This window comes from Amphiura filiformis, chromosome 2 (assembly GCF_039555335.1).
Source record: "Amphiura filiformis chromosome 2, Afil_fr2py, whole genome shotgun sequence".
Lineage (NCBI taxonomy): Eukaryota > Metazoa > Echinodermata > Ophiuroidea > Amphilepidida > Amphiuridae > Amphiura > Amphiura filiformis.
The window spans coordinates 13,098,010-13,111,874 of record NC_092629.1 but is presented as its reverse complement, the minus strand read 5'-3'; the positions used below and the strand labels follow the sequence as shown (position 1 = coordinate 13,111,874).

General features: G+C 36.9%; 1 protein-coding gene across 1 annotated transcript in view; it reads left to right on the top strand.

The window, feature by feature from the left end:
• Window positions 1–574: 574 nt before the first annotated feature.
• The window catches only part of LOC140145904 (U5 small nuclear ribonucleoprotein 200 kDa helicase-like), a gene marked incomplete at its 3' end in the record, with an annotated part of 47,825 nt that continues 34,534 nt past the window's right edge, over window positions 575–13,865 (top strand). Inside the window, 12 exon segments of the mRNA XM_072167622.1 lie at window positions 575–733; window positions 1,767–1,930; window positions 2,517–2,688; window positions 4,094–4,286; window positions 5,182–5,240; window positions 5,778–5,873; window positions 6,775–7,027; window positions 7,294–7,514; window positions 10,549–10,722; window positions 12,175–12,312; window positions 12,787–12,942; window positions 13,376–13,546. Coding sequence (XP_072023723.1) covers window positions 689–733; window positions 1,767–1,930; window positions 2,517–2,688; window positions 4,094–4,286; window positions 5,182–5,240; window positions 5,778–5,873; window positions 6,775–7,027; window positions 7,294–7,514; window positions 10,549–10,722; window positions 12,175–12,312; window positions 12,787–12,942; window positions 13,376–13,546 — 1,842 coding nt within the window.

The window sequence follows — 13,865 nt, the reverse complement described above, 5'->3', positions numbered from 1 at the left end:
GGTGTATTAGTGTGTTTGGGTTTTTGAGTCGCCCTGATAGCGTTTTAAAAACGTTATTTTTTCATTCATCACAATAACCTCTTTTCTACCACGGTCCTGTATTATCGCACAGACGAGCAGTTATCTGCTATTTTATTGAAAATAGTTCATAAGCAATTTAGGTTGGTAAAGAGCTAGTTATGAGGCTATCTCATTTATGCAAAAAAAATGGGGGGGGGGGCGCTGACAATTTGTGACCCTCCTATTTAAGGGGGCCCTGAAAAAAATGACCCACATTTTCCTGGAAAACAGTGAGTTAAACTGAGTTTATATGCTTTCCTATGTCTAATTTTCATGTAATTTTTTGGACCCCTCCTTCCCTTTCGCGTGTAAGGGGGTGTATTAGTGTGTTTGGGTTTTTTGAGTCACCCTGATAACGTTTTAAAAACGTTATTTTTTATTCATCACAATAACCTCTTTTCTACCAATCTGTCCTGTATTATCGCACAGACGAGCAGTTATCTGCTATTTTATTGAAAATAGTTCATAAGCAATTTAGCCTGGTAAAGAGCTAGTTATGAGGCTATCTCATTTGCAACGCTTATATTGGCTACAATACGGACTACTCACGCCAGAGCACAATAGAAATTACTTTGCTAATTGAGCACACAACTACAGTGGGAACGAGACTACAAATACAGCAGCAATCATGGCGGACGCCACGGCGAGATCGCTGCAGTATGAATACAAAGCGGTAAGTTACTTTTTATCATTAATTCTGGAATAGATTTCAATCATTTTGTTATAAATAGGTGAGGGTTTATGTAAGGATTGTAGCAGTGTTAATTTAATTGGATTCGCGGAGTGTATTTGTTGTGAAAATGTAATGTTTATGTGCACCCTAAAACTCGGCTCGGGGAACACGCATTGGCCATTGCATTGGCTTGCATGGCCTGATGGGCAGGGGTAAGCTTACTCATGAATGTACGCGTACGCAGTCGGATGTACTTTATAAAATACAAATTCATAGTACAAATTCAGGCTCTCATCAATTCCTGGGTACGCGAGTTCCCGCCCGTTCTAGGCCTACCCGGTCTAAATAAACATGTAAACGCAAAAGAAAAAAAAATTAAATTAAAAATTTTAAAAATAAATAAAATAATAATTAATAATAATTTTTTTATACAAAATTTGAAAAAAAAAGTACCATAATTTAGGGGTTCATTCATATATTTTCATGACTAAACGGTTGTTTATGCCTGAGGCTGAGGGGCGCTGTTCATACATACCAGAACATTTTGTGATTCTTATTTCAATAAAATAATCATTGTAATGACACAAAATTACAAATTACATTCATTATTAAATTTAAAATGTGATTTTCCTTCATTTTCCCTACCCGGTGATCGCACATCCGGGACACCGGGCATAAACGTTGTTCATGCTCGCCGATTGCCGGCTCTTGACCAATCACATGTACGCTGTTACATAACATGTATGTATGAACATACTATTAAATAGACTTTAAATTAAAATATAGAGAAATACTTATTTTAAAGCTGAATGTGCACTGGGGAATGTTAACATACATTTCTTGGATTGCGCCCGAGGTTGTATTTATATTCCGTAAATATAAATTCCGTAAATATATGGGGGGGGGGGGTTGGTCATAAAAATTAAATGTCACTGACATAATTCATGACCCCCCTTCCAAAGAATAAATGGCAGTCCCCAATAGTATTTGTATTATTACAACTTACAAGGAATGATTATTGACTATTTAACAGAACTCAAATCTCGTCCTTCAAGTTGACCGTTCGATTATCGAACGTCGAGGGCGAGATGAAGCTACCGGAGAGGTGATGAGTTTGGTTGGGAAGCTGACAGGAAGCAAGATGGGAGACAAAGCACAGAGAAACAAACCACCCATGCAAGAATCAAAGAAACACAAGTAAGTTACTCTTATGCAGGGTCTTGGCTAGAAATTGAGGTTTGCTTCTCATTTGAATAAACATGCCTGTCCTAATTTGACCTTTAAAACATTTACCAGACTTCAACAGTCCACTGCAGGTTTCAAAGAATTCAAATATATGTGTTGCTATGGCCTTGTTTTGAAAAGCTGGTTTACTAAAAAGGTCAATAGGCTTTGTCAACACCTATTATTATAATGTAGCATCTGTCAGAGGCATTAATTTTGCCCGTCCCAGGAGCACCTGCCTGTCTAAAAAGACGGGCTAGCTAAGACACTACCCTCATGCGCAAAATTACGAATGTTAATTAATGTTACACTTTGGTCTCACCTTAAGGTCGGTAGTGACGTCAATGCTTTTTGTGGGTGCTGACAAGCTGCCCTTGTACAATTAACTTAAAGCATGGTATCAATATTATGACCAGCAAAATATGCACCTATGTCACTACCAAACTTGCGAACCAATGTTTAGCCCTATGAAAGGGCGAAGAGCACATGGTATGCGTTTATGTATGTTTGTCAATCATTCCCAATGCATGCTTTCATTTGTTCAATTTTGTCCTTGCAGACGACAGAAGCGAGATGACGCCCGTTATGACATGAACAAGTTCAAAGGTCAGACACTGCTGTCAGAAGGAATTGAAGACATGGTTGGGATCTACTACAGACCCAAAACTCAGGAGACGAAAGGCACATATGAGGCACTACTGAGCTTTATACAGGCTGCTCTGGGTGACCAGGTAAGTTACTATATAGTCAGTTTACTATAAGATGACATGACCTTTGAAAAGTACATGTCCCCAGGGGAGACAAATATCAAAGGTATACAAAACTTTGGGAAAATGTGTGGTAGCTGTAGTGAATGTTGAAACATCTTGATCATGTTCTTTCCTGAAGCAAAATTATTGACATTTAAATGAAAAAAGAGATGGATCATGTGCCATCTTTTAGAGCTAAGACCGTAAGCTAAAGAGTTGAGAGACTTCAAATATCCCAGTGGGTTTGTGTAATAGAGTAAATCCACCATAAGGGATTGCCACACATAGTGTGCAGGCCTCTAGTGTTTATAGGCAAAGCTCCTAAGCCACACTAATATGTCTTTCTGCTCAAGCTCTGCCAAAATTGCAAGACCTTGACAATCATTTTAGAGTAAATTTGGAGGATAGTTTGCAGTACCCTTTTTGGTTACCAATCTGGCAACCCTGAGAATGTGTTAGGCTACATCAGTTATGCACCCGTGGGCCACAAGCCTGTAAAGTCTGTGTGCACCCCGCTGATATGAGGCCAAGTAAGAAACTAGTTTTTTGTCCACCCTTTTTTGACGCAGGCAGGGACGAGAAACTATTCAGGGTGTCTAGATAGAAACATTTGTTGCCATTTTCTTTCAGTGCTTTTTGATATTTAGAATCAGGGTTCGATTTAACTGGTGTTGTGGAGCAAAATGCTCCCCATTTTGGACAATCTGCTACACAAATTTCAGCTTGTATAGCAATTTTTACAATGTAAACATTTGTTAATATTTATAGTAAGAACAGGGGTGGAATTTCGGCGGGAGTCCGAGTGTCGACTCTCGCAGAGACTCCCGTAAAAGTCCTATTGCGAGAGTCCATGTGGACTCGCGCTGGAAATGATCGGCTCAGCGAACTTACGTTTAAGTTCAACACGCCTTAAAACTCAAAGCCTGCAAAATATAAAAGGAAAAGTCGCCAAAGATGCAATGACATATATGGAAGTGAGAGTATGATGACACATATATATTAAAAACGTAACTTTGTTAGTTTATTTGTTAGTTTGTTTGTTTGAATGCATTTTACGTAGGCCTACATATAATACCTTTTGGACTCCTGCAAGATTGTACAACGAGAATCCATTTACGGGAATCCATGGACTCTCGCAAAACTCTCTTGCGAGAATCCACTTGGACTCCTGTGGCACTTTACGAAATTCCACCCCTGTAAGAATATCACCTGAATAAGGTTTTCGCTAAAAATTGCTACGCAAATTTTTCTTTGAAGTAAATCGAACCCTGTTTAGAATGGGTAAAGTTTTATGGTTATTTTGAGAAAAATGAAAACAACACAGAATTAACATTTGCAAAACGTAAAATTTAGGTCTCTAATACATGTACATCTCCTTATTCCCTAGCCTCGTGACATTCTTTGTGGTGCTGCTGATGAGGTCCTTGCCACTTTGAAGAACGAGAACACACGCACTAAGGAAAAGAAGAAGGAACTAGAGCTGCTGCTTGGTGATTTAGCGGAGGAACGGTTTGCGTTATTGGTGAACTTAGGCAAGAAGATTACAGATTATGGCACTGAGAAAGAAAAGAAACCCATCGGTAAGTTATTATTAAGGCTGTGATTTTCAGGTACCTTTGTGTCCGGCTACCCTGTATAATTTACGGGCGGGTACCCAGGGTACAACTATCAAAGGGATCAAGTCAAAGTGGAGTGCAAAATTTGCACTTTTTTGTGGTCTCCAAACAGTTGTGTAGCAATGATATTTATTGAAAATATATACCTGCAAAATATTTAATGTAAACAAGTTTTTAACTTAAAAGTTTTCTTTGACATTGAACTCTGGCCTCTTGTAATTGGATTTTTGGCTATATATACTACAGGGACTTTTCATGCAAACTAGGACAGGGCAAGTCTTGTAAATATTTTAAATAATGTCCTTTGTGTATCGAGCAGCTAGTTTTTGTACCTGGGTATTACAATTTTCGAACAGGACTCACTTTCCTGAGTATTACTCCCAGGCTAAGTTATTGAACTGTTAAATGGTGATGAACAGTGGTGAAATATGGTTGAATTCCTTTCAACAACAAAAACAAGCTAAAGATCATCTAATTTACATAATTCATGAGGAATGTCAGATAGTCATTGCTGCACAACCTTACAAAAAGATTGGTGATAAAACTGCAGAATAAAATGGAAATGCTTAGCCGCTACCTCCAAATTACTGAATTCAACATGAAAATGTGTGTTCACACACAAGTTCCAGACATGACAAATTTTACGCACTCATACGTAATATGTATGCATGGCACGCTTCAGTTAACTTGCGTTCGCATACATACGCTACTCGAAAAGTGTGGATTCATCACAGATTAACAATGTTTACCTCCTATACAAAAGTATAGGAAGAGTTGTTGAATTGATAATACTATGTGTACAGGCTGCTACAAATCCATGTGCACTGAATTATACCACATATATGTTTGTTTCTTTCAGAGGATGAAATTGATGAAACATTTGGTGTGAATGTGCAATTTGAAGACTCAGATGAAGATGTAAGTATATTGCATGCAATAGCTACCAAACTGTGTCTCAACCAGCTGAGAACTAATGCCCTATAGGGCAATATTTTTTCCACCTCGATCCTGGCATTCCCCGAATAATACCAACCCTACCCGACCCAAAAATTTGGAACAAACCCACTCGATTTGGACAGATCACTTTTGTTGCACACAGTACAGGTTTCAAGTCTGATCCAATCAATGTTTAAAGTTTTATCCTGATCCTGATGTGAACGGAAAGGAAGTACTGTTTCAACTCGGCAAGAACTCGTCCCGATTCGACCTAATCCGATGATGTATGCACCGATCCCGATTTTGAAAATTTTTCAATCCGATCCGCTTTAGGTCCGGATCGGTCAGGGGTATTTTGGATTTTCGGGTTGCCCTGTAGGGCGTTACTGAGAACAAATTAAAAAGTATACCAATGGCTCTTAATGGTAAACGATTGGAAAGGTTGCCTCGCAATGAGAATCAGTATTCAAGTATTAAAAAATCTAACATGTAAGAACTTTTTTCATCATTTGTTTGTAGGATGATCCGGAAGATTTTGGTGAAATCAAAGAGGATGAAGATGATTCTGAAGATGAAGGAGTGGAAGCTAAACATGATTCATCTCTGTCTACTAGTGTAAGTAAAAAATATGCATAAATGTGACCTGCTACCACGAAATGAGCGTAGAGTCGCAAGTTGATAGTTTGGAGATACCCTGGCTGCTGAGTTGATGTTCTTTGTTTTTATGCACACCTGTACAAGAGTATGTCATTAGTGAATGGCTAATTGTTCACCCATTCACCAAGGACATACAGACACATTATTGGTTTGAACAGGTGCGTGTGAAACAATGAACACCAACGCAGCAGCCAGGACGTGTCAAAACTACAAACTTGCGATTTTATGCTCATTTTGTGGTATCAGGTCACATATGTGGTGTGCAAGCATTTGTATAGTAATATACAGAGTGAGTTATAATGCTATGTTTATGAAATAGACGTGAGATATCAGTTTGGGAGCCCTGTGAATTCAAATACTCTTGCTAACTTTTTACTGAATTTTTAGTTTGTTTTGTTTCAAGGTGCTTACATGCTGATGTTTATATTTTTGTGGTTTAAACATTTCATATGTCATGTATGTGCTATAACAACATAATGTCTTTAAAACACTGAACAAAGTTATGCTGCAAGGTTTTTGGATATTTCTGCTTTATTGCATCTTTTTGCTCTGCTTGAAAAAATTGCACAGATAGAATTGTAATTTGCACTGATGAATTATTTGAAGCAAAAAAAAAAAGCTCATTAATTACCTGTCTAATGTACCAAACAGACTGCCTAAGTGTTTTATTAGCTGCAAAAATTGAAACAAGTATGTGAAAAGTATGTGAAATCACAGACACGTATATGTGATTTCACAGATCGGGTCTGTGAATTCAGAGGAGTCTGCGAACTGATATGATGATCACATTGTCATATTTATGATTTTGTAGAGAAAATCTGTGACAAACTCTTCAATCTGTGCTTGTACAATTTCACAGCTTGCAGGTGGGGAGGATGTCTTGGCGGATCGCAAGAAGGATCTTCACCCTAGGGATATTGATGCCTTCTGGCTGCAAAGAGAACTTGGCAAATTCTATGACGACCCTAATGTATCACAGGCACGCTCTGCTGAGGTACTGGAAATCCTGAAGACTGCCGCGGATGATGGGCAGTGTGAGAACCAGCTGGTCATGCTTTTGGGAACGACACAGTTCAGTTTCATCAAGATCTTACGACAGCATCGAATGATGAGTAAGTAATGCTAATCTTATAGGGGTAATATTGGGATTTGCTCAGTATTAATTTAGGTGTCTATAAATTCATTGTGGCTTGAATTTCTTGGAATTATCAGGCTGGCAACGCTACATAATCAAATCTGAGATTAATAAATACACAGATTGGAATTTTTCATGATTCTGATTTTAACATAATTTGTTTTGATACACCCTGTATACGAGGATTAAAATCATGATGCTAATATGAAATAAGTGTACTTGTGCTTGTTTCTTACATTTCAGTTCTTTACTGCACCATGCTGGCAAAAGCACAGAACATAGCAGAAAGGAGGAGAATAGAGGAACGCATGAAGCAGGACCCAGATTTGGCCACTATCTTACATGCATTGACTGAAACAGACAAGGAGGATATTATAAAGGAGGAGCGAGCAAGGAGAGCTGCAGCTAGACAGTCACGTGTGGAGACTGATGTAGAAGCTATGGAGACAGAGGAAGAAGAAAATGTAAGATGTGAAAAATATTTGAGAAGAAAAAGATGATTGATTAACTGTACACAGAGAAATGTTGAAAATAGCCAGGAGAAATTGTAACACTTTTGAAGAGCTTTCTGAGTAAGGCTATTTTTTATATTGAAAATAGCCAGGAGAAATTGTAACACTTTTGAAGAGCTTTCTGAGTAAGGCTATTTTTTATATTGAAAATAGCCAGGAGAAATTGTAACACTTTTGAAGAGCTTTCTGAGTAAGGCTATTTTTTATATTGAAAATAGCCAGGAGAAATTGTAACACTTTTGAAGAGCTTTCTGAGTAAGGCTATTTTTATATTGAAAATAGCCAGGAGAAATTGTAACACTTTTGAAGAGCTTTCTGAGTAAGGCTATTTTTTATATTGAAAATAGCCAGGAGAAATTGTAACACTTTTGAAGAGCTTTCTGAGTAAGGCTATTTTTTATACAGTACAACCAAAGAACCCTTTTTTCCAGATTTTCCAGATTAAGGTCGGTCAGATGAGGACATTCAAACAAATCAATATACCTTAGTTTTTGTGAATGAACCACAAGTGCACCATTTTGAGAATTGTTGACCTATAACTACAACAAAAGCTATAAACAAACATTCATAATTAAACAATATATAAGACAAAAAAACCATACACGTCTTACCTTGCCAGATCACAGTATAAGTAGGTATATCACCTCAAAAATAAGGGCTGCAGAAACACGTTATTTAATGTTTCTACATGAATGACCTTTATTAAAGCATCAAAAATCAAAAAACCGAATTGAAATCGGTCAATGCATTGTGACGTAGTGTCAATTTTAAGATGCTCCTAAATGGAATGCAAATCTGCCACAAATTGCTATAATGACAAAATTGGCACATTTCGAGATTTTGAAGGTTTATTTGGACACTTGCTTGAAAAAGCAACGTTAATTTAAGTATCACAGGTTAATTGCCTATCTTTTTCAACCGTCAAAGAAAACAAAATTAAAAAATCTATCATTGAATAATTATAATAAATTAACCAAATATACTATTTTAGCAATTCCGGCCAATCTGCAGACAAATAAAAGTTGAAAAAATGACTAAGTTCAGCTAATTAATATGCAAAATTGATGCCAAAAGAAAACCGTACATGATATCAGGGAGCGGTTTTTTTCACAAACATATGTATACAAAGTTTTTTCAATTAATAACAAAAAAATACACAAAAAGTAATCAATTATGCAAATTAGCTTATTACAGCTAATTATATATTCATGATATTATTATGTAAATTAGGCATGAGTAATTTTGTTTGTTTTTTTGATATTTAATGAAAGTCTTTTCATTCATCATGAATTTGTCAAGTATGAACCTGTTATGATGTTGAGTAAAGAATCTGCAGTTAATTACTTTAATATAATACAAAAAATACAAACTTTGACATTTTGACGGTGTCTGGAATAGAATTTTAATTTTTTCTGTAAATATGGTATGTGTCACCATTGCTCAAAGCCAAATCCGAAAAGTAAAAATAAAAATTCATTTGCAATGAGACTTTAAATTAACATTTTGTTATCTGGATTAACATGGGAAGAGAAACGGTAAACGGAACAGCCCCTCTATTATAAAGCGTATACAAAAATGGTGTGGCCTTGGACACACACAATGGCTTAGAGCTATTGTGGTTTGGAATATTACTCCTTTAAACTCACTTAAAAATGTTTTGTTTCAAATCGTTTTCCTCAAGTGTGCCATTCGTTGTCGACGAAAATAATTTACATGCTTAGAAAGATTAGTATTTCAGCTAAATGGTGGTAGATCTTGATTTTTCAAAAGGCCTATATTTATTGATTTATGAGGGATCTTCAACAATCCATAAAAATAGGTAGTAGCTCTTAAACGAAGCAATATTTATTTAAAAAAAAACCGATGGTAGTCACAGAAAGGTTTCACACACCATATATCAAAAATTCAAACAATTGTGATAAATAGCACATATGAGGAAATTAATTTTTCGGCATGGATGTTTGCCAAAATTGAACAACTTTCATGCGCGCGCTTTTCAATTTACTGTTATGCTTGCATGCACAGTGTGGCAGAAGTATTGTGCAGCCACTGTGACATGCCTAGTATAAGCGAATACATTGGTCACACTCCTTTATATATACGCAGTGGAGACAATGTTAAACTGGTGACAACCTATTAAATGTCAATAAGTTATCTAAATAGTAAAGCTCTTTAAATAAGCTTTAATATGAGACCAATTTGAATCATATAGGTTTAAGGGTTTTTGAGTTATGACTTTAAAAAATGTTTAGCCCCCATTTTGACAGGTTATTTGACATCTAACAATTTTGATCCTGTGGCAACTTTTATTCTACTCAACATCAGCTTTTATATGACACATTTTTCAGCTCTGTACGACAAATTTGAACATTTTGTACATAAGTGTATGGGACACTATGAACTTTATTTTTTTCTCCACTTTCTCATGACATTTTCATTTTGGTCCTGTGGAGTGTTTTATAGGTCTTGATTTATCCATGGACACCATATACTCTCTGCCAGCGTTGAAATCTGCATTGAAGCTTTGCGGAACTTGTAGCTCTAGACCAGCCCAGACTTTCAGGTGGTATCCAATTTGTCTCAGGTCAGCCTCAGAGATGTCATGAGCTTGGGTGTGATTGATATGGCTAGAGTAGAGCGATCTCTGCAGTTCCGTCTATGAAAAAGCTCAAATAAGCTTATGCAGACATGTGCTTCAGAAAGCATTGGTCACCCCTTCGATAATGTCCATCATAAAGTTAGCATGGTCGTAGCTGAACCAGTCGAGTTCTACTTCTTCTATATAATCAAAGTTCTTCAGGTCCCTGATTTCCTCTCTCAAGTCAAGAAGAGGGGGTAGTTGGCGATATTGCAGCTAACTTCTTGCTTTCGCTGGTATGCTTTTGTAGTTTACTCTTCAATCTTTATTGATATAACAAGATTTTGAGTCCAGTATTATAAACATATGCAACCACAACGTTAACATGGGTCACTGTTTACCTTGCAGACCATGGTACCACAGAACATGTTGGACATAGAGGACCTTGTATTTGCTCAAGGAGGTCATTTAATGGCTAACAAGAGATGTCAACTCCCGGATGGATCATTCCGTAAACAGCGCAAGGGTTATGAAGAAGTACATGTGCCGGCGCTCAAACCAAAACCATTTGATGAAAATGAGGTGAGTATGTCTACTCCTTATTCCAGAAAAATAGAATTAGGATTGGAGTGTGTTTCATTTTGCTACAAGATTTTTTATAGTGATGGAATGAAAAAACCCTGTTTTATTGGCAGATGCACTTTCAAATAGGGTCGGTTGCCTTATTTAAAAAAAACACAATTCTGGAGGCTAAAATCTGAGACGAATATACCTACAGGGATAGGAAGCGAGCCTATTTGTGTGTACTTTAGATGCTGCTATGTGTGTTCCATCTCTGTTATGGCATCTATTTGGAATCATCAATCAACTTTATTGGCCTGTAAATAACTATCAACTATGGATCATTGTAGGTTGACTAAACTACATCACTAAATCATTTAACATGGCCAAAAAATAAAAAATTGTGAAAAATTGACAATTTTCATGCAAAAAAGTGGAAATTTTGTTACAATCAGCTAAAATTGCCCAAAAATGCTCATTTTGTGTCTCAATTCAGAAAAATATGGTGAACTTTTGAGATTTTAAAATGCATACATGACTTTGTTTAAATGTGTCTCCAGGTTTTGCATCAATTTAAAAATCTCGAAAGTATACCACATTTTTCTGAATTGAGACACAAAAAGGGGCAATTTTTCATTTTCATACAAAAAAGTGAAAAATTTGTTAAAATCAGCTAAAATTGCCCAAAAAATGCTCATTTTGTGTCTCAATTCAGAAAAATATGGTGAACTTTTGAGATTTTAAAATGCATACACGACCTTGTTTAAATGTGTCTCCAGGTTTTGTATCAATTTAAAAATCTCTAAAGTATACCACATTTTTCTGAATTGAGACACAAAAAGGGTCAATTTTTGCCATAACAGACATGGCTCAAACAAAAGTGCTTGCTTCCGATCCCTATAGGTATATTCGTCTCAGGCTAAAATGACCCTAAAATATCACTGAAAGCTTGGAAAATTTTGGCGAAAATTTGATAATTTTTTTGCGCAAATATATTGAAAATCTTTCAAATTCAGTCAAAATCAATAATTTTTGGCCCCAAAATAGCTGATTTTACATGATTTTGAGCAATAAGTAACAAATAGATTCTCCCAGATCACAAAATCTGAGCCCTGCAAAGAGAGTTTTTTTTTCATCGCCTAATCCCAAAAAATTATGGTTGTATTTTCCTGGCATTGTGGATAGTACTCAAACCAAAACTATATGAGTCAAGTAAGCCTAGTTGGAAGGGGGATCATAAACAAGGTTTGTGAAGAAGTCTATATGTACCTAATGCAAAACCCAGACATATTTGATGAGTATAGCGTAGCATCATGAGACGGGAATGACAGCAATAATACAAGTTGTTGCGTTCAAAATGGATATTTAAATAGCAATAGTGCACATGCTCAGTGCTAAACCTAAATCTGCCATTAAACCAAAAGCTGCCATTGCTTACAGGTCATAATATCCATTTCTCTCTTTGTTTCCCAGTCATTGGTTCCCATCGAACGCTTACCCAAGTATGCCCAACCTGCTTTCGCTGGTTTCAAGACCTTGAACAGAATCCAGAGCAGGCTACACAAGACAGCACTGGAATCTGACGAGAACATCTTGCTTTGTGCACCAACAGTAAGTATTGATTTACCTTGTGACCTTTTCCCTAAACGTGCAGACATCACAGTGGGTGCATCATGGTGTGCTGCGGTTCAGAGAGTCACATAAAATGGTGGTCCAGTATACCAGACGAGCAATATCTGGACATGTGAAAGTTGCAGGCCTTTTCGTAAAGAGCAAGGAATCAGCCTCAGCTTGTTGTCTGTCACAATCAGCATTGAGGTCAACTTGCGCTGCCCTTAGGGGCTTGGCAGCATATTGCCTGTGGCGCACTTTGAGCGATGCAACCATCCAGAAAGCGTGGAGAAATGGCGTTTTATTATTATTATTATTACACACTTTCACATAAAGGATGGAAATATTTTCATGGGCTGTTACATTTGTTTTTCTGAAATTAATTGTGAAGACTGCAGGGGACAAAATTATAACATTTTCTGTTATATAGTACTCAATGACCCACAATCTGAATAAATGTGCTTGGTTTTTTAGGGTGCCGGTAAAACCAACGTAGCTCTCCTGACCATCATACATGAGATAGGCAAGAACATCAACTTGGATGGAACCATCAATACAGATGCTTTCAAAATTATTTACATTGCTCCGATGAGATCACTGGTACAAGAAATGGTTGGAAACTTCAGAAAGGTAAGAAAAATTATGGTTAGGTTATCCCAGGAATTGGACTCTGGCCTCTTGTAATTGGTTCTGTGGCTAGGGACCACCTCATTGGTGCTATTGAGGTTTTCATGTAAGCTTACAGAATTAAATAGTTTTACTGCCGGGAACATGGATGTAAAGGATAATGCAAGTTGCTACACCCTTTATTTCTATGCTATTACCACAAAATAGGGCAATTTAAAGAGAAATATCACTTTTGCCCAAATATTACAAGTTGTTTACTTCAAGGTGGAGCGTGTATGCGTTAAGTGACAGCAGGTATTCCGGAAATATTGTACGCCTAACCAAACGTAATGCTATACATAGACAGTGTGAGGGTAATAGAATGTGGTATCTAGTTTTGTGCCAAGACTTGTGTAAGACACTTTAAGACACCCCTGTATATTAATCTCTTCAACAGAGACTGGACTCGTATGGTATCACAGTGTCAGAACTGACTGGTGACCATCAGCTCACCAAGGACCAGATTAATGCAACACAGATCATTGTATGTACACCGGAGAAATGGGATATCATCACACGAAAGGGAGGAGAGAAAACCTACACGCAACTGGTCAGGCTTATAATCATAGTAAGTTATTGAATCATTGGGAAGATTTTTTTTTTATAGCACACAGATTATCCTTGCATAATGAAATCTGCATGTGGAAGATCTATTTACAACTAAAGGAGCCACGATTCTGATTCAATTATCATACTGAAATTATTTTTGACCGCGAGATGCATGGGCACAGCATTAAACACAAAAAAATAGCCTTGGCCTAGATGAGTTGCTGAGGTACATTTCTAGTCTGTTCTTAAGTGGCCATGTGTGTCTTGAGGTGGTCATAAGTTTTGTTTCATCACTAAATTTTGATACTTGCGCATCTATTTTTGGTTATTGAAATGTC